The sequence below is a fragment of the Sylvia atricapilla genome, chromosome W (genome assembly GCF_009819655.1).
Source record: "Sylvia atricapilla isolate bSylAtr1 chromosome W, bSylAtr1.pri, whole genome shotgun sequence".
In the NCBI taxonomy this organism is placed as follows: Eukaryota; Metazoa; Chordata; class Aves; order Passeriformes; family Sylviidae; genus Sylvia; species Sylvia atricapilla.
The window spans coordinates 20023613-20038398 of record NC_089173.1 but is presented as its reverse complement, the minus strand read 5'-3'; the positions used below and the strand labels follow the sequence as shown (position 1 = coordinate 20038398).

At 43.6% G+C, this 14786-nt stretch overlaps 1 protein-coding gene across 1 annotated transcript in view; it reads right to left on the bottom strand.

Moving 5' to 3' along the window:
- The window catches only part of LOC136373264 (ubiquitin-associated protein 2-like), a 188259-nt gene that overhangs the window by 140782 nt on the left and 32691 nt on the right, over positions 1-14786 (bottom strand). The window contains exon 6 of the mRNA XM_066338170.1: positions 836-890. Within this exon, the coding sequence (XP_066194267.1) occupies positions 836-890 (55 nt within the window). The remainder of the gene's footprint in view (positions 1-835; positions 891-14786) is intronic.

Genomic DNA, 14786 nt, shown 5'->3' with positions numbered 1-14786 from the left:
TGGCTTACTGATGAGAAACAAGTATCATGTCCTTTCAGAGCACCAGACCTGTGCAGGACAGGAGTCATAACATCAGTAAGACTATTTCAGAATGCACTCTTGACATCAATGCCAAAAAAAACCAGATTAAGCTAAAAGGTGGAAAAGGATCATGAAAGAAAAAATCTCTTTCAGTTTATCATCTACAAGTATGAACAAGAATCATCAGAAAAGTAGAATGAATCTTCTGTTCATCATGACATCAATGATGTTACATGAAATGTCATTAAAGGCAAACAGTGAGTAAAAGTAGTGGAGGCTACACTTCATGAAGCAAGTTATTCCACCAAAACTGAGAACAAACTTTAGAGCTGCTGAGTAACTTCAGTTGATTTTGTTTAAGGGTCAATGTACGTCCAAACAGCTAAAGCATGAAACCTCAAAAACAAGAGAAAGTTTAGAATCACTAGTCTTTATGGTTTTATATAGAACTTGAAAGTTCTACATTACACTGAAACAAATATTTTTTAAATTGACCTAGAACTATATGCATCACACAAAACTTTCAGTCTCCAAGACAGTACTGATGGCTGCTACTGATAGGTACAAATGGGTTCCCCAGGTCTGAGATAATAACATTGAGTGAACACAGATTAATTTTGCATAGGTGTGTCTAGGTAGAAATACTGGTTTAAGACAAAAATAATCCATTAATAATCTAAGACATTTTGAATTTTTGTATCTATACAGGTTTATGAAACATACAGCAATATTGAGACACACAGTGGCAACATTGTCAATTAATATTGCCCAGTGAGTTTGATCCTTGCCAAAATCTGTGCTCTGTGTTTCTTACCCCATGCCTTGGGCTGAAAACCTCCCTGCTCCTCTCCCTCTGCCACGTCCAAACCCTAGGAGAGAAAACACCATTTAACAGCAGCAGCAGAGGAGGCACCAATTGCTAGTCTGTCACATTAGAAAATATAATGGTTGAAGAAAAAAAAGTACTGTGATTAAATATCATTTACCACCCAAATTTCCCTAACACATGCAAGTAAGCCACAGTTCATCTAAGACTTTGTGTTTCAGTAGGACTTGCAATTCTTTGCTATCTTTTCTGTATCTAGTGAAGTAGCTCCAAATGCCAAGAAAAAAACTTAATCTAAAGAATCATCCCTTGAGACTGCTATTGCCAAATCATTAGACATTGTTCAAAATTTCATTTAATTTTTCCCTCTTGCCTAAATGCTTTAAAATTCCAGCCTCCCTGCATACCTTGATCTCTCAAGAAATACCATCACTTCTTATCTGTAAGAAAGTTTAAATATTCCATTTGCTTCCTTCTCTGACTCAGCCCACCTCTACCCTCCTGTGCTTTCACCAATCTGTTCCAACACATTCCTTTTGTTTCCCCTTTAAGCATAACTACTGACATGAAAATTATCAAATTCAAATTACTCAAACTTCCTTGTTATCACCCACAAGAATATTAGTTTCTATTTTAACAACAACAAATATTTGTTACCTCCAATTTCAGTTACCAACCTCAGTTTACAAGCTTCTTAATATAGTGAATGGCTTTATTTTTGCATGTTGCATAGTGCCAAGAAAGTATGAATTTTTTTGTATTACTTAACCATCCATAAAGCACATGTCTATGCAAACTGTTAGAAACTATTTCTTACATGTGGCATATTTCTACATAGTTTTGGTGGATTTTTTTTTCTTTTTTATAACCTCAGTATCTGAGGCTTTTTCAGTTTGTTGGGTTTTTTGAGGGGAGGCTATCTATATTATTTGGTATTACAAAAGTTGCTGCTGATGGTATTACAAAAGTTGCTGCTGAGAACAAAGTGATGTTTATTTTAATGACAAAATTATGTGGTTATAAAAAGTTACTGAACAACTACAAGCTTACCAGAGCACAAAAGTTATAACCCTAAGTCACTGATATACTGGTTGTCCAAACATCAGAATTACCTATGAAAGGCTTCAAATTTGGATCAAAATTACCCCTTATTTTGAGGGGATCATCTAAACTGAATAAACAGTAGCTCCAATACATAGTAAATTCAGTTTAGAAAGTTCCTATTTTAATGACTTTTCCTCTCCTCGCTACTTGTTCTCTTCCTTGCCCTAGTTCACTATCAATGTTTTAAAAGACATTTCTGGACCTCTAAAATACTGTGGTGGTTTGACCTTGGCTGGAGGTCAGGTGCCCACCAAAGCTCCTCTTATCACTCCCCTCTACAAATGGACAGGGGAGAGATCACACACAAATTACCATCACAGACTAAACAAACCTGACTTGGAGAAATTAATTTAATTTATTACCAATCAAAATCAGAGTAAGGCAATGAGAAGTAAAACAAATCTTAAAACACCTTTCCCCTCTCCTTCCCAGGCTTAACTTTATTCCTGATTTTTTACCCCTTCTCCCCCAACAGTGCAGTGAGATGAGGAATGGAGGTTACAGACAGTTCATCACATGTTGTTTCTGTTGCTGCTTCCTCTTCAGATAAAGGAGTCCTTCCTCTGTTCCTGTATGAGGTCCTTCCCATGGGAGCCAGTCCTTCATCAACTTCTCCAATGTGAGTCCTTCCCACAGGCTGCAGTTCTTCATTAACTGCTCCAGCGTGGGTCCCTTTCACAGGGTCAGGCCTTCAGGAACAGGCTGCTCCAGCATGGGTCCCCCACAGGGTCACAAGTCCTGTCAGCAAACCTACTCCAGTGTGGGCTTCTCTCTCCATGGGGCCACAGGTCCTGCCAGGACCCTGCTCCAGCACAGACTTCTCACGGGGTCACAACCTTTTTTTGGGCATCTACCTGCTCCAGCATGGGGTCCTCCACAGGCTGTAGGTGGGTCTCTGCTCTCCTGTGGACCTTCATGGGCTGCAGGTCTTCACCATGGGCTGCAGGGGAATCTCAGCTCTGGCATCTGGAGCACCTCCTTCACTGACCTTGGAGTCTCTAGCACGGTTTGTCACTTCTCTCTTCCTTAGATTCAATTACTTCTGTGCAATATTTTCTTTCCCCATCCTTAAATATGTTATCACAGAGACATTATGACTGTTGCTGATTGGCTTGGCCTGTGGTGGATCCATCTTGGAGATGGCTGGCATTGGTTCTGTCAGACATAAGAGAAGCTTCCAGCAACTTCTCGGAGAAGCCATCCCTGTAGTCCTCCCTCCCCTTGCTACCAAAACCTTGCCACGCAAACCCTTAGACTTCTTAGAAATATCAAATTAGCAGGATAGCTTTACCTGCATTTTGATTAAAGGGTTTACCCCTATTCTATACAGGATGACAACCATGTAAACCTGCAGAGGAAGGATTTCCATCTAGCAACACAGAACAAGAACACAGAAGAATGAAGTCTGACACAAGGCCATTTTCCCCTCTTTGCACTCTTTTCACAATCATCAGGAGAGAAGAGACAGAGATTAGGAAAGGGATAACAACTGCAACCTGGAAGTTACCATCCCTCTTCACTGAGCCAACACATGGAGCTGTGCTCTTTGCTCTGTCATGAACAGTGTCCTAGACCCTGCTGTACCCATCTGATAACTCAGCCTACTAAACCTCCTTGCTCAGCCTACCTCTTCTACTGCTCTCCTCTCCTTCACTCACCTAAAATCCACAATCTGGGAAGCTGATCCATGGCATTACAGAGTTGCAGCTTTAGAAGTCAGTGCACTCTGGATTATCTTTCTGCCTAGTAAATATTGGTTTTGTTGGTTTTCTTAAAAGAGTAGAACCAGCTAGAAAAGTTTACCTGGGGACACTGTACTTCCTACAGCTATCAATACAGCATTAAACACCATTTACTAATGATGCACAGAAGAGAGATCAAAAGTTTTTTTACAAACTGAACTACAAGACTGACTGGGAGCTGCAAATCACAGTAACAGTCAAGCAGAAATATTTTTGAGTGAGGCAGACATTAGGTACAAAGAGAGAAGGTGGAATAGCTAGCATGAAAGCAGAAATAGATTTTAGAAGAGGAAGTAAGTCTCCCCAGTCTCCCAAGTGCAAAAGTCTGAAAAAATAACTTTAGCATATTACACATAAGATGAAGTTTTAGCAAACAAGGCATATGTAAGATACTGTACCAGGATGGGCACAATAAACTACTGGCTAAAAACAAGAACTTCTAACAATTTTAGAATTGCTAGAAAAACATCATGTTGTTCCTGAAGCTCCATGCACAGTCTCAGACTACTAATCAGCAAGGCATTTTCAAGGTGATCTGGTATAAAACTTGAATTTCAAGTAGATTCCCTTAACTTCATAAAGCTGTGTCTATGCCTTCTGTCAAAACTGAAATTAAGTTTAATCAACAAATGCAAGGAAAAGTATTCTAGTGAAGACAAACAAGCAGTACCAAACCAGCAGGGTTAGCACTAAATTCAAATCTGTAAGACACTTATGAAGAACTGATTCGAAATATGGGACAGCGAGTACCCACTACTGGAAGACCACCCTGACACAGAATCTCATACATCATGGCTATTAATGCAAGATGCCAATGGGAAGGACTGATATTCTCCAACACAATCAAATCACTACTATAGTCTTAAATTCTCATGCAAAGAAAATTACTTTGCTGCCAAAATTAAAACAATTAAAAGGCACACAGCCTTCTAACATAGAGAAGTTAGTCACGAAGCAACTGTGAATGGCCATCAGGTATTTCCAAACTTTTGCTACTTTTTAACAGTGACTAAAGGGTCAGTGAGCAAACAGGGCTTCACACAATTCAGAGCAGGGACCCATATTCTGAGCATGCAATCCCACAGTATCTTAAACCCATTTAAATCAGAACTACTACAACAGAAGTTTCTCACTAGTGATCACAACTGCTCTTTCCTGTGAAGTCAGGGAACCCCTAAAGTATTGGGAAGCCTGGAATCAGAGCAACGTAGATCAAGCCAATATGGTTAATATGACGTTCTCTGTTTATTCTATCTCAAATGGTGGGTTATATACACTTCAGTATGGTTTACAATTACAGGTCATAAAAAGAATGCAAACAAACATTGTTTATCTTATTCTTAAGGTGGCTAAAATGTTCACACCACAAAAACTAGACCTATCAACACCTAAAATCGCCCTATCCTACATGCACACCTTAACATAATTTCTAACTGCGCCACAGGCTTCACAGGCCTGAATTTGGGGCCCAGGCTGGAGTAGCTCAAACCTCAATCCAAATATAAATCATGTCCTCGCTCTCTAAGAAGTTCTGCAACGTTCCTGTACTAAGCGTTGCACATACTGTCAAAAAGTAAGTGAGCACAAAACCACCATCTAAAACCAAAATTATTAGGTCACTGTTATATCAGCTCTTCAAACCAGTTTCCTGGTTGCTAAATGCCAGAAAACCAGTCACCTTTGCACAAGGATAAGCCACCAAAACCCCTACTGTCCCCAGATACCATGCTGCCTACCCTCTTTTTATTTTTTTGGCTTGGTTAATTTTAAACTTAGATCAATCCTCTAATAAAGTTCAAATGTACCAGGAGACAGACAAGATCAATTCCTCCCAGCAGTAATGCCAGTTTATGCTTTTAACATAAAAAGTATAGCTTTAACACTGCTCTAAAAAGATGCATAGATATGATTTATATTACAACAGCCAATGTTCACTAATTTTTTTTTCCTGTGGTAATTCACAATCAGCAATTTTTCTAACAACATTTTTATATACTAACAAAAAGACAAGAAGTGATGCGGCAGTAGCTCATTCAATCTTCCACTGAGTCTAAAGGAATAGACTTTGTTACAATTAATCAGCATATTGAGCACAAAAGCAAATAATGGAATCAAGCAAATAACAAAACTACACACACCTCCATCAGTTGACTTCGTTCACATTAACCACTGCTTAATCAATTTATATTTTTCTTTTCTGGAATAAATTATAGAGAAGTCAACCTAAGCAGGCAGTGAGATTTTGTTTCCAGTAAAACCCATTGGGAGTTAAAAACACTTATAATTAAACAACCAAGACTTCACTCTGGTACCATCCATGCATAGAAATAATTGTTCCGCTCATACACAACTATTCTTCCCAGAAAACAAATTTATGCTACATGGGAGCATGAGAAAGGTGTGTAGCATCACAATTCAGATTGGAGCACTCCATTAACTTAATAACCTAATCTGTAAAAAATCCAGTTTGCTGAGCTTTCAGACCTAAATCTTTCTACTGCATCACAGATGCTTTATTTTTAAATTCAGATTTTCACACTGACAGGTTTAATTAGGTGAAGACACTTAAAGAAATAGGCTTAAGAACAGTAAGGGAAGGCAGACTGGAAGTGCAGGCAACACCTTAGATTTGTGTTTCTCTCTGACTACACAATAATCAAACAGTCCTGGTCTCTGCTTTGGAAATACAATCAGCCATCCTCCCAGAAGACACCAAGGTGACAGAAGTTTAAGCCTTACAAAGAAATAAGGAGGCTAAGTATAGAAAATTCAAATTCTAGGTATTCCATATTACCAAAACAAACACAGAAGTTATATTTAATATAAGACCTTGATATTAATTATGTACACATTACAATTCAAATAATTTTGTCTTATTAGTTATCATAAAGCTAGAAGCATTAAATCAGTTTCATAATATAATGCATGTACTCTAGTAACCATTTTTAGAATCAGAATAATTAAGGTTGGAAAAGACCTCCAAGATTAAATCCAACTGTTGACCCAGCATCAACATAACATCCCCAAGTGCCACATCCACATGCCTGTCGAACACTTCCACTTTCTTGTAGTGAGGGGCCAAAAATTCAAGACAGGATTTGAGGTGTGGCCTCACCAGTGCCCAGTACAGGGGAATGATCACTGCCCTGGTCCTGCTGGCCACACTATTGCTGATATAGGCCAGGATGCCATTGGCCTTCTGGGCCACCTGGGCTCATGTTCAGCTGGCTGTTAACCAGCATCCCCAGGTCCTTTTGTGCTGGGCAGCTTTCCAGCCACTCTGCCCCAAGCCTGCAGTGCTGCAGGGGGGGTTGGTGTGACCCAAATGCAGGACCCGGCCCTTTACCTTGATGAACTTCATACAATTAGCCTCAGACCATTGATCCAACTTCTCCTGATCCCTCTGTAAAGCCTTTAGAAGCTCCAGCAGATCAACATCAACTTGGTGTCATCTGCCAACTTACTGAGAGTACACTCGATCGTCTCAACCAATCATGGATAGAGATATTAAACAGGACTGGCCTAAACACTGAGCCCTGGGGAACAGCACTAGTGAATAGCCTCTAGCTGAATTTAACTCTCTTCCCCACCACTCTGAGCTCAGCCATCCAGCCAGTTTTCTACCCAGCTAAGAGTGCAACTAGCCAAGCCATGAACAGCCAGTGTCTCCAGAAGAATGTTGTGGGAGACAGGCTTTACTAAACTCCAGGCAGACAACAGCCACAGCTTTTGCCTCATCCACTAGGCAGGTTGCCCTGTCATAGAAGAAGATCAGGTTGGTCAAGCAGGACCTGCCTTTCCTAAACCCGTGCTGGCTGGGCCTGCTCCCCTGGTTATCCTGTAGGTGCCACATGATGGCGCTCAAGATGATCTGTTCCATAACCTTCCCTGGCACAGAGGTCAGGCTGACAGGTCTGTAGTTCCCCAGATCCTACTCCCAACTCTTCTTGTAGATAGCAACCCAGGACTGGTGACAAATGATTGAAAGTTGCTTGGTGAGCACTTCTGTCAGCTCCCTCAGTACCCTTTGGTGGAGCACATCCAGCCCCAAGGACTGGTGTGTGTCTAAGTGGTGTAGCAGGTCATTAACCATTTCCCCTTCGATTGTGGGGGTTTCATTCTGCTACCTGTCTCCATCTTCCAGCTCGGGAGGCTGGGCATCCAGAGAACAAACCAGTCATGTTATAAAAGACTGAAGCAAAGAAGACAGAGTACCTCAGCCTTTTCCTCATCCTTTGTCACTATGCTTTCCCACACACTCAAGGATATTGTCCTTGCCCCTCCTTTTGCTGCTGATATATTTATAGAAACATTTTTTATTGTCTTGTATGACAGCAGCCATATTAAAGCTTTAGCCCTTCTAATTTTCTTCCTGTACATTATGACATCGTTGTAGTCCGCGCAAGTTGCCTGCCCCTTCTTCCAAGAGTGATCAACTCTTTTCTTCCCCCCAGCTTCTAGTCGAAGCTCTCTGTTAAGCCAGGCCCACAGTCTTCCCCAGCAGCTCATCTTTCAGCACATGAGACAGCATGCTCCTGAAACTTTAAAAATTCCTTCTTGAAGAATGTCCAACCTTCTCAGATTCCTTTGCCCTTCAGGACTGCCTCCCAAGGGAGTTGATCACAGTCTCCTAAAAAGGCTAGTACCTATAGCATAGAGACTGAAATACTGAATATCAGGGTTTCCCCCCCTCAGTGAACATCATATTTCTACTACAGTGTCAATCCCATTTCTGCTATTTTCAGTGCATATGATTGCTTAAAATTATATTGTTCTACAGTAAAGAAGTAACACAGTGGCCCAGAAAATATTCCCCTATAAAGCAGTCAGTAAGATAACTCCAGTCTCAGTAGGTAGCTTAAAACAGACAACGCATTGCAAAGATATTAGCTGACCCCTATTTTTTTATCCAACGCCTAGATTACCACACTCTCTGAATGAAACATTTTTTAAAAAGGATTCTGTAGAGATTACCAGCCACCTATTTACTTGCAGCTGAAGCACCTAATTCTGCACAACAGAAAAGACTACCATATGAAATGACAGATTTTTATTATTATTTTGTCTTGGTTTTGTAGACAAATTTTAGGAGAAAACACCCTGAAATGAGTGTTTCCTCTAAAAGGGAAAGGGCTTCAACAATCCCCTTTTCTTCTGCCAGTGAGAGAAACTTATACCAGTGGGTGAAAGTGAAAAAAAAACCAAACAAACAAACAAAAAAACCCAGAATTGTTTATTACCAAAAAAAAGGGTGGGTGCCCACAAGGCACAGAAAAGGACTGAATAAATGCTAGATATGAACTCCCAGAAACTTACCCTCCACACACACAGAGCAGAACATAAAAAAAAAAAAAAAAAAAAACCCAAAAAAAAACCCAAAAAAAAAAAAAAAAAAAAAACCACAAAAAAAACAAAAAAAAACAAACAAAAAAAAACAAACAACAAAAAAAAAAAAACAAAAACAAAACAAAAACAAAAACAAAAAAAAACACCTCAAATGCCCAGGGAAGAAAAATACACAGGCTGACTACGTGGCCTGGAAAACAAAATGGTAACTGGTCCCTTTTGGCTCTGGGAAGGGGAAGAGGAGTTCACACAGTAGCCTGGAATAGAGCAGATGGGAAACCTGTTGATCCTCTGGTGTTAGTTTCTGCCTCACAGCAGGCAAAACTGCTGGATTTTTGTTGCAGCAGCCCTCTTGTTAGAGGGTAGAAATGAGCCAAGACACAGACTTCTTCTTTATCACAGCATGAAAAAGGTCCTGGTTTATTCCTCTTTACAGCTTAGCCATCCTGACTCCAACTATTCACTGACTCTAGCTGCAGCAAGCTCCTACTGTAGGTCTCCCTTGCAGCCTCTGACTGCTGATTATTTCCTGCTAAACTATGACTGCATATATTAGTTTGTAGACTCTGAATGCAGTCTTTTACCTACCTATGACTGCCGGTTCCAACAATAGGCTCTAACTGCAGACCCAGACCAACCTCACAGCACTGATATTCTCTCTCCCTAAGATCCTCCATCATTCACTCATTCCCTCTTCCTCAAGGTTCCTCCTCGTTCATTATTCTCCCTCAGTAGCTAACCCATTCTCTTTTATCACACTTGTCTTTATGGGAGATAGCTGTGACTCATCAGGGGCAAGGCTGTACTGGGTAATTAACACAACTGTTACTTATCAGGGACATGGTCACCTGTATTCCCTTCTCCCACAGATTTTGATGTCTCTTCTTTTGCTGGCTTGGTCTTTCCCAGGGTTCAGACTGACCATGGCCACCCCACAGGCTCCCAGGGCCAGAGAGAAAGAAAAAAAAAAAAAAAAAAAAAAAAAAAAAAAAAAAAAAAAAAAAAAAAAAAAGAAGAAGAAAAAAAGTTGCCAAAGGATTTGCCAGTGAAAAGCCTCCAGGCCAGGGGAAGGTAAAAAAAAACAAAAACAAAACCAAAAACCAAACAACAAAAACCAGAGGCTTCTTGCCTGAATTGGTAAAATTATTCCAGAAAAAGGCAACGAAGTTACAATCTGTGTAGCCACTGACCGCTGGAGAGAGAGATTGAGCAGAGCCTGCATTCAGGGCTCCCAGGCTCAGGTCACGCCCCCTGGTTCATCTTAAAGATACTGCAGACATTTCTGGGCATAAAGCAGATGATTAGGAAATAAAGTATCATCATAAAAACACCCCAAGACAATTTCTACTAATATCCAAAGAAAGGTCGGCCATTCCTGAAATACTGAGAAATAAATTACACAGCTTTATACAACTCCCTGCAGATTTCACGGGTTTTGTCATGGTTTAAGAGCATCATCCCCTAATTTGGTGCTGCACAGCCACCATCACGCTCACTTCCCTCTCCCCTCCAGTGGGAGATATAAGAGGTAGAGATTATGGGTTGAGATAAGAACAATTTACTGGAAACAGCAACGAGATAAGAAAAGAAACAGTAACTACAACAATACTAATAACAAAAGCATACAAAACCCCCACATTCACTAACCAACCTGGTGCTGTACAACCCCCCAAGAAAATTAACAAAAATGGCAGGGGGACCCTCTGTAAGCCACTTTTTTCTTCCTGATGGTAAACAACATCCCCCTCCTCCTTGGAAGTGAGAATTCCTTACTTCTGCCCCCCAGCAGTGAGATGAGTGGTATACAATAAAAACTTAGGAACACCCAGAGGCTCTAGGATCCGTGCCCGCACAACAACTGTGGAAAAATTAATTCTGTTCTGGCCAAAAAAACAGGACATTATCCACCCCTTGTTCTGTATCATCTAGCTCATGTCCAGATCTTATACCTTCCAAATATATACTTATGTATATATAAAACTATACACAAGCACACATATAATTTTCATTGTCAATGGCCATCCCTCCAAGATGTCTGTTGAGTTCATTTAGTCCATGACTGTGGGTTCTATCTGTCCTAGATGCCTTCCAGGGGAGGAGGGCTGGTGTGCTATCAGCTGGCTGCTGCATCAGGAGTTCATGACTGGTGTATCTGAAGCAGTCCATCCTCATTGTCCATGGTAGTTATGGCACAGTGGCAATGTCATTCAGCACCTGATATTATACAATTCAACATTACAGACTGTTCTCACTCAAAATCAAATTCCCTTGAGGTACACATCACATTTCCCCATCCCTCTGCATTACCACCCAAGTGCATCCAGGTCTGTGAGCAAAAACAATCCCACAGATGCGTTTGCCTTTCCTTGAGGAAGAATTAATCCAAACTGTCTTCCCTAACACATTCCTCATATGCACCACAGGGACTTTATCCCCTTCTATGGTACGTGGAAGTTTTGATGGGGCAGGGCCAGCTCAACTCACCATTTTTCCACATGCACCCAAGAGACACTACTGAAGATGTACATGATGTACTTTTACAGTAAATTTCTCTACCTGAGCAGCCATGTCTTGCCACGATTCAGCAGCCCAGATGGCTTTCCCTCTGTGCTGCCAATTGGTCTCTTTTCCATTGGTCCAGCCACCCCCACAAATTATTTTCTACCATCCATAAGTCATTGGGGAGGTGGAACACTGGCCATTTCTCTCCTTCAGTGATATCCAAAGTCAATTGGACAGCTTTCAGCTCTGCAACATGAGTTGATCCACCTTGGCCCTCAATAGCTTCTGCAACTCACCGTGTATGAATTCATAAGTCAGCTTTCCGTGTTTGATGTATCCCTACAATACGGCAGAAACCATCAAGAAAAAGACTATATTGTTTTTCATTTCTAGTAGCTGACTATATGGTGGAGCTTCCTCAGCACATTACCATTTCCTCTTCCTCCTTTGAAATTAGTCCAAAATTCTCACCTGCAGGCCAGTTTGTGATGACTTCCAAGATCCCTGGGTGACTGGGATTTTGAGCTTGCTGTGTGATCAACACAACCCACTTACTCCACATAACATAAATGGCATGATGTGAGGCAGGGACTTTCCCTTTAAACATCCAGCCCAGCACTGGCAGTTGGGGTGCTGGAGGAACTGTGCTTCAGTGCCAACCACTTCTGAAGCAGCTTGAATCCCTTCATAAGTTGCCAGTATCTCTTTTTCAGTTGGGTTGTAAAAGGACTTGGATCCTTTGTATCCCTGACTCTAGAATCCCAGGGGTTATCCTTGGGTCTCCCCGGGTCCTTTTTGCTAGAGGCTCCAGAAAGGACCATTCTCCTTGGCTGTGGTGTAGAGCACATTTTTCACATCCTGTCCTGTCCTGACTGGCCCAAGGGCTACTACATGAACAACCTCCTGTTTAATTTGTTCAAAAGCTTGTTCTTGTTCGGGACCCCTGTTGGAGGTTGGTGGGGACATAGCTGCTATTTTGTTGACCATGTCTATTGCCAGAGTCGGGTAGTCATCTGAAGCACTGTTAGTTCTCTTTCTTTCCTTGACATCACTGCCAGTGAGTTGGCATATGATGACAGCGTACTCCATAGGCACTTCTGCCACATGCATTGTGTACACTGGACCTCATCTGGATCTACAGGAGAGTGCTCATTATTTGAATCCCTATAGAGTACCTCCAGCACAGCTAATTCTCTCGGGTACTGGATACCTTGCTCCATGGCATTTGACCTGCTTGAGTGCACTACCGGAACATTTTTGAGAGAATACCTTTCCATCACTCTTGACAGGAGTCATCTCTAGAGGCTGAGAGTTTCTGTCTTCTTCCTAATTTTCTGGTCAATGCACACATCCTGGAACAGGGATCCCAGGTGCTTGGCTACCATCTAGTTTCATATCATGGGCCACCATACCCCAGCATCAGAGCAGCCAGGTCACCATGGGTTCACCCAACTGGCGGCTGAAATCTCGTCACATATCTTGCAGCTCACCCAGGGATAAGGATTGGGTGATTACCTCTGGTGTGGTTAGATAGGGACAGGCGGCGCGGAAGATTTCGGACTGTAACGGTGAGGAAAAGAGCAAGCCCCATCCCCCTCTCAAGATAAGCTACCCCTGAAAGGAATGTAGACCCTCTACTAACATGTGCCAGTACTTTTCCACTCCAACTACTAACCCAGGAAGTGTGGCAATATCCTGTTTGACGTAGTAGTAGATCCGAGGTATAAAACCTGAACCTTTTACTTAATAAACGTCTTTTGTAACCGTCTGCCACATTGGTACAATGCGTCTGTTACAAGACCCGACCCACTCATGAAAGCAAAGTGGAAGTCGTGCTGTATGCCTGGATACCAGAGCCTCCACTGTGGCAGAAACAGCGGACTGCTACAAGTGGTGCCGAAACCCGGGAACGATTACCTCGGAGGACGGGAGCTACGCTTTGGAAAAGGCACAGCGGGTAGGAGTCGGCCGGTCCGAACTCCTGAGGAGGAGAAGGAAAAGGGGGACGCCCCAAGGACCCCGCGGGAAACATGGACCCCGTGATGATGATCGTGAGTAAAATAGCAACCCACTCGGGAATTGCGTGGGACAAAAAAGATTTATTTCTTGCTATTGCAAGGTTATCGGATCTAGGCGCGATTTCACGCCCTATAGACATATTAAATTCAGAGGGGTGGGAGAAATATACAGTTGCCCTGGCGGAAGATACAAAAGCCACCGGCAGCGGAAAAGTTTTAAAAGCATGAGGAAAAGTTGAAAAAGTGTTGCAAAAAGCAATGGAAGAACAGGAAGCTTGGAACGCTGCAAAAACGTGTTTATTCACGGCTAAGCAGCCGGGGAGAGGAGACCGAAGGGGCGCAGGACCCTCCGGAGAAGCCCCGGAAGAGAAGGGGGGGGGGCGCAGTGCAGCAGAAACCCCAGGGGAAAAGCGGGAGTCAGACGCGTCATCCCCCTCCACAAATACATGCATAAAAGCCGCGGAGCACGCGGAAAAACCCCGGGTCCCCCCGCGAGAGCCCCCAGATCCGAACACCCCCGAAAAAACCGCGGCTTCCCCGATAGTCCCTCCTTGCCGCGACCAGGGTCCGAGCAGCGACATGGCGCTAGGACCGGCGGCGGCGCCGCCCGCGCGGAGCGGCGGCGGTCCGGCGCGGTCCGAAGCGGCAGTCTCTCCGGGCGCGGAGATGCGGCGCGGCCGCGCGGAGGAACGTGCGCGGTCCGTCTGGGAAAAACTCGCGCGGCAAGCGAGAAACGCAGAGAGATTGGCTGCCGCGGAGGGCATACACCCCCCGCCATATGGCCAATATGGTGCCGACGGTCCAGCGCGGGGGCGGGGCGGCCAATCGCCGCTACCCCCCCCGCCATGTGGCCAAGATGGCGCCGGCCACGTGGAGCGCGCGCGGGGGAGGGCGCCACGTGGCGATGCGAACCCGGAAGTGCAAAACCCCGCGACCGATCATGCGTGGGGGGTCGGAGGAATTCCGGAACCACCGACCTACATGGCGCATGCGCGGGAGAGCGGGGGGGGGCGAACACGCGGACAAGGTCCCTTACCGGTGTCGTCTACCAGGCGCGGGGGCGAGCAAAAAGGGGGAACGTGGGACTACCCCCGCGCAAGGCGCCGGCGTCACCCCCGGTCGAAAGGGGGGGGCCGGGCGCGGGAGGCGGAATGGAGTCAAAGCAGAGGGGACATCCGAGCCCACCCGCGGAAGGCGGAACGGGGGCGGAGTCCGGGGAAAAGGCAT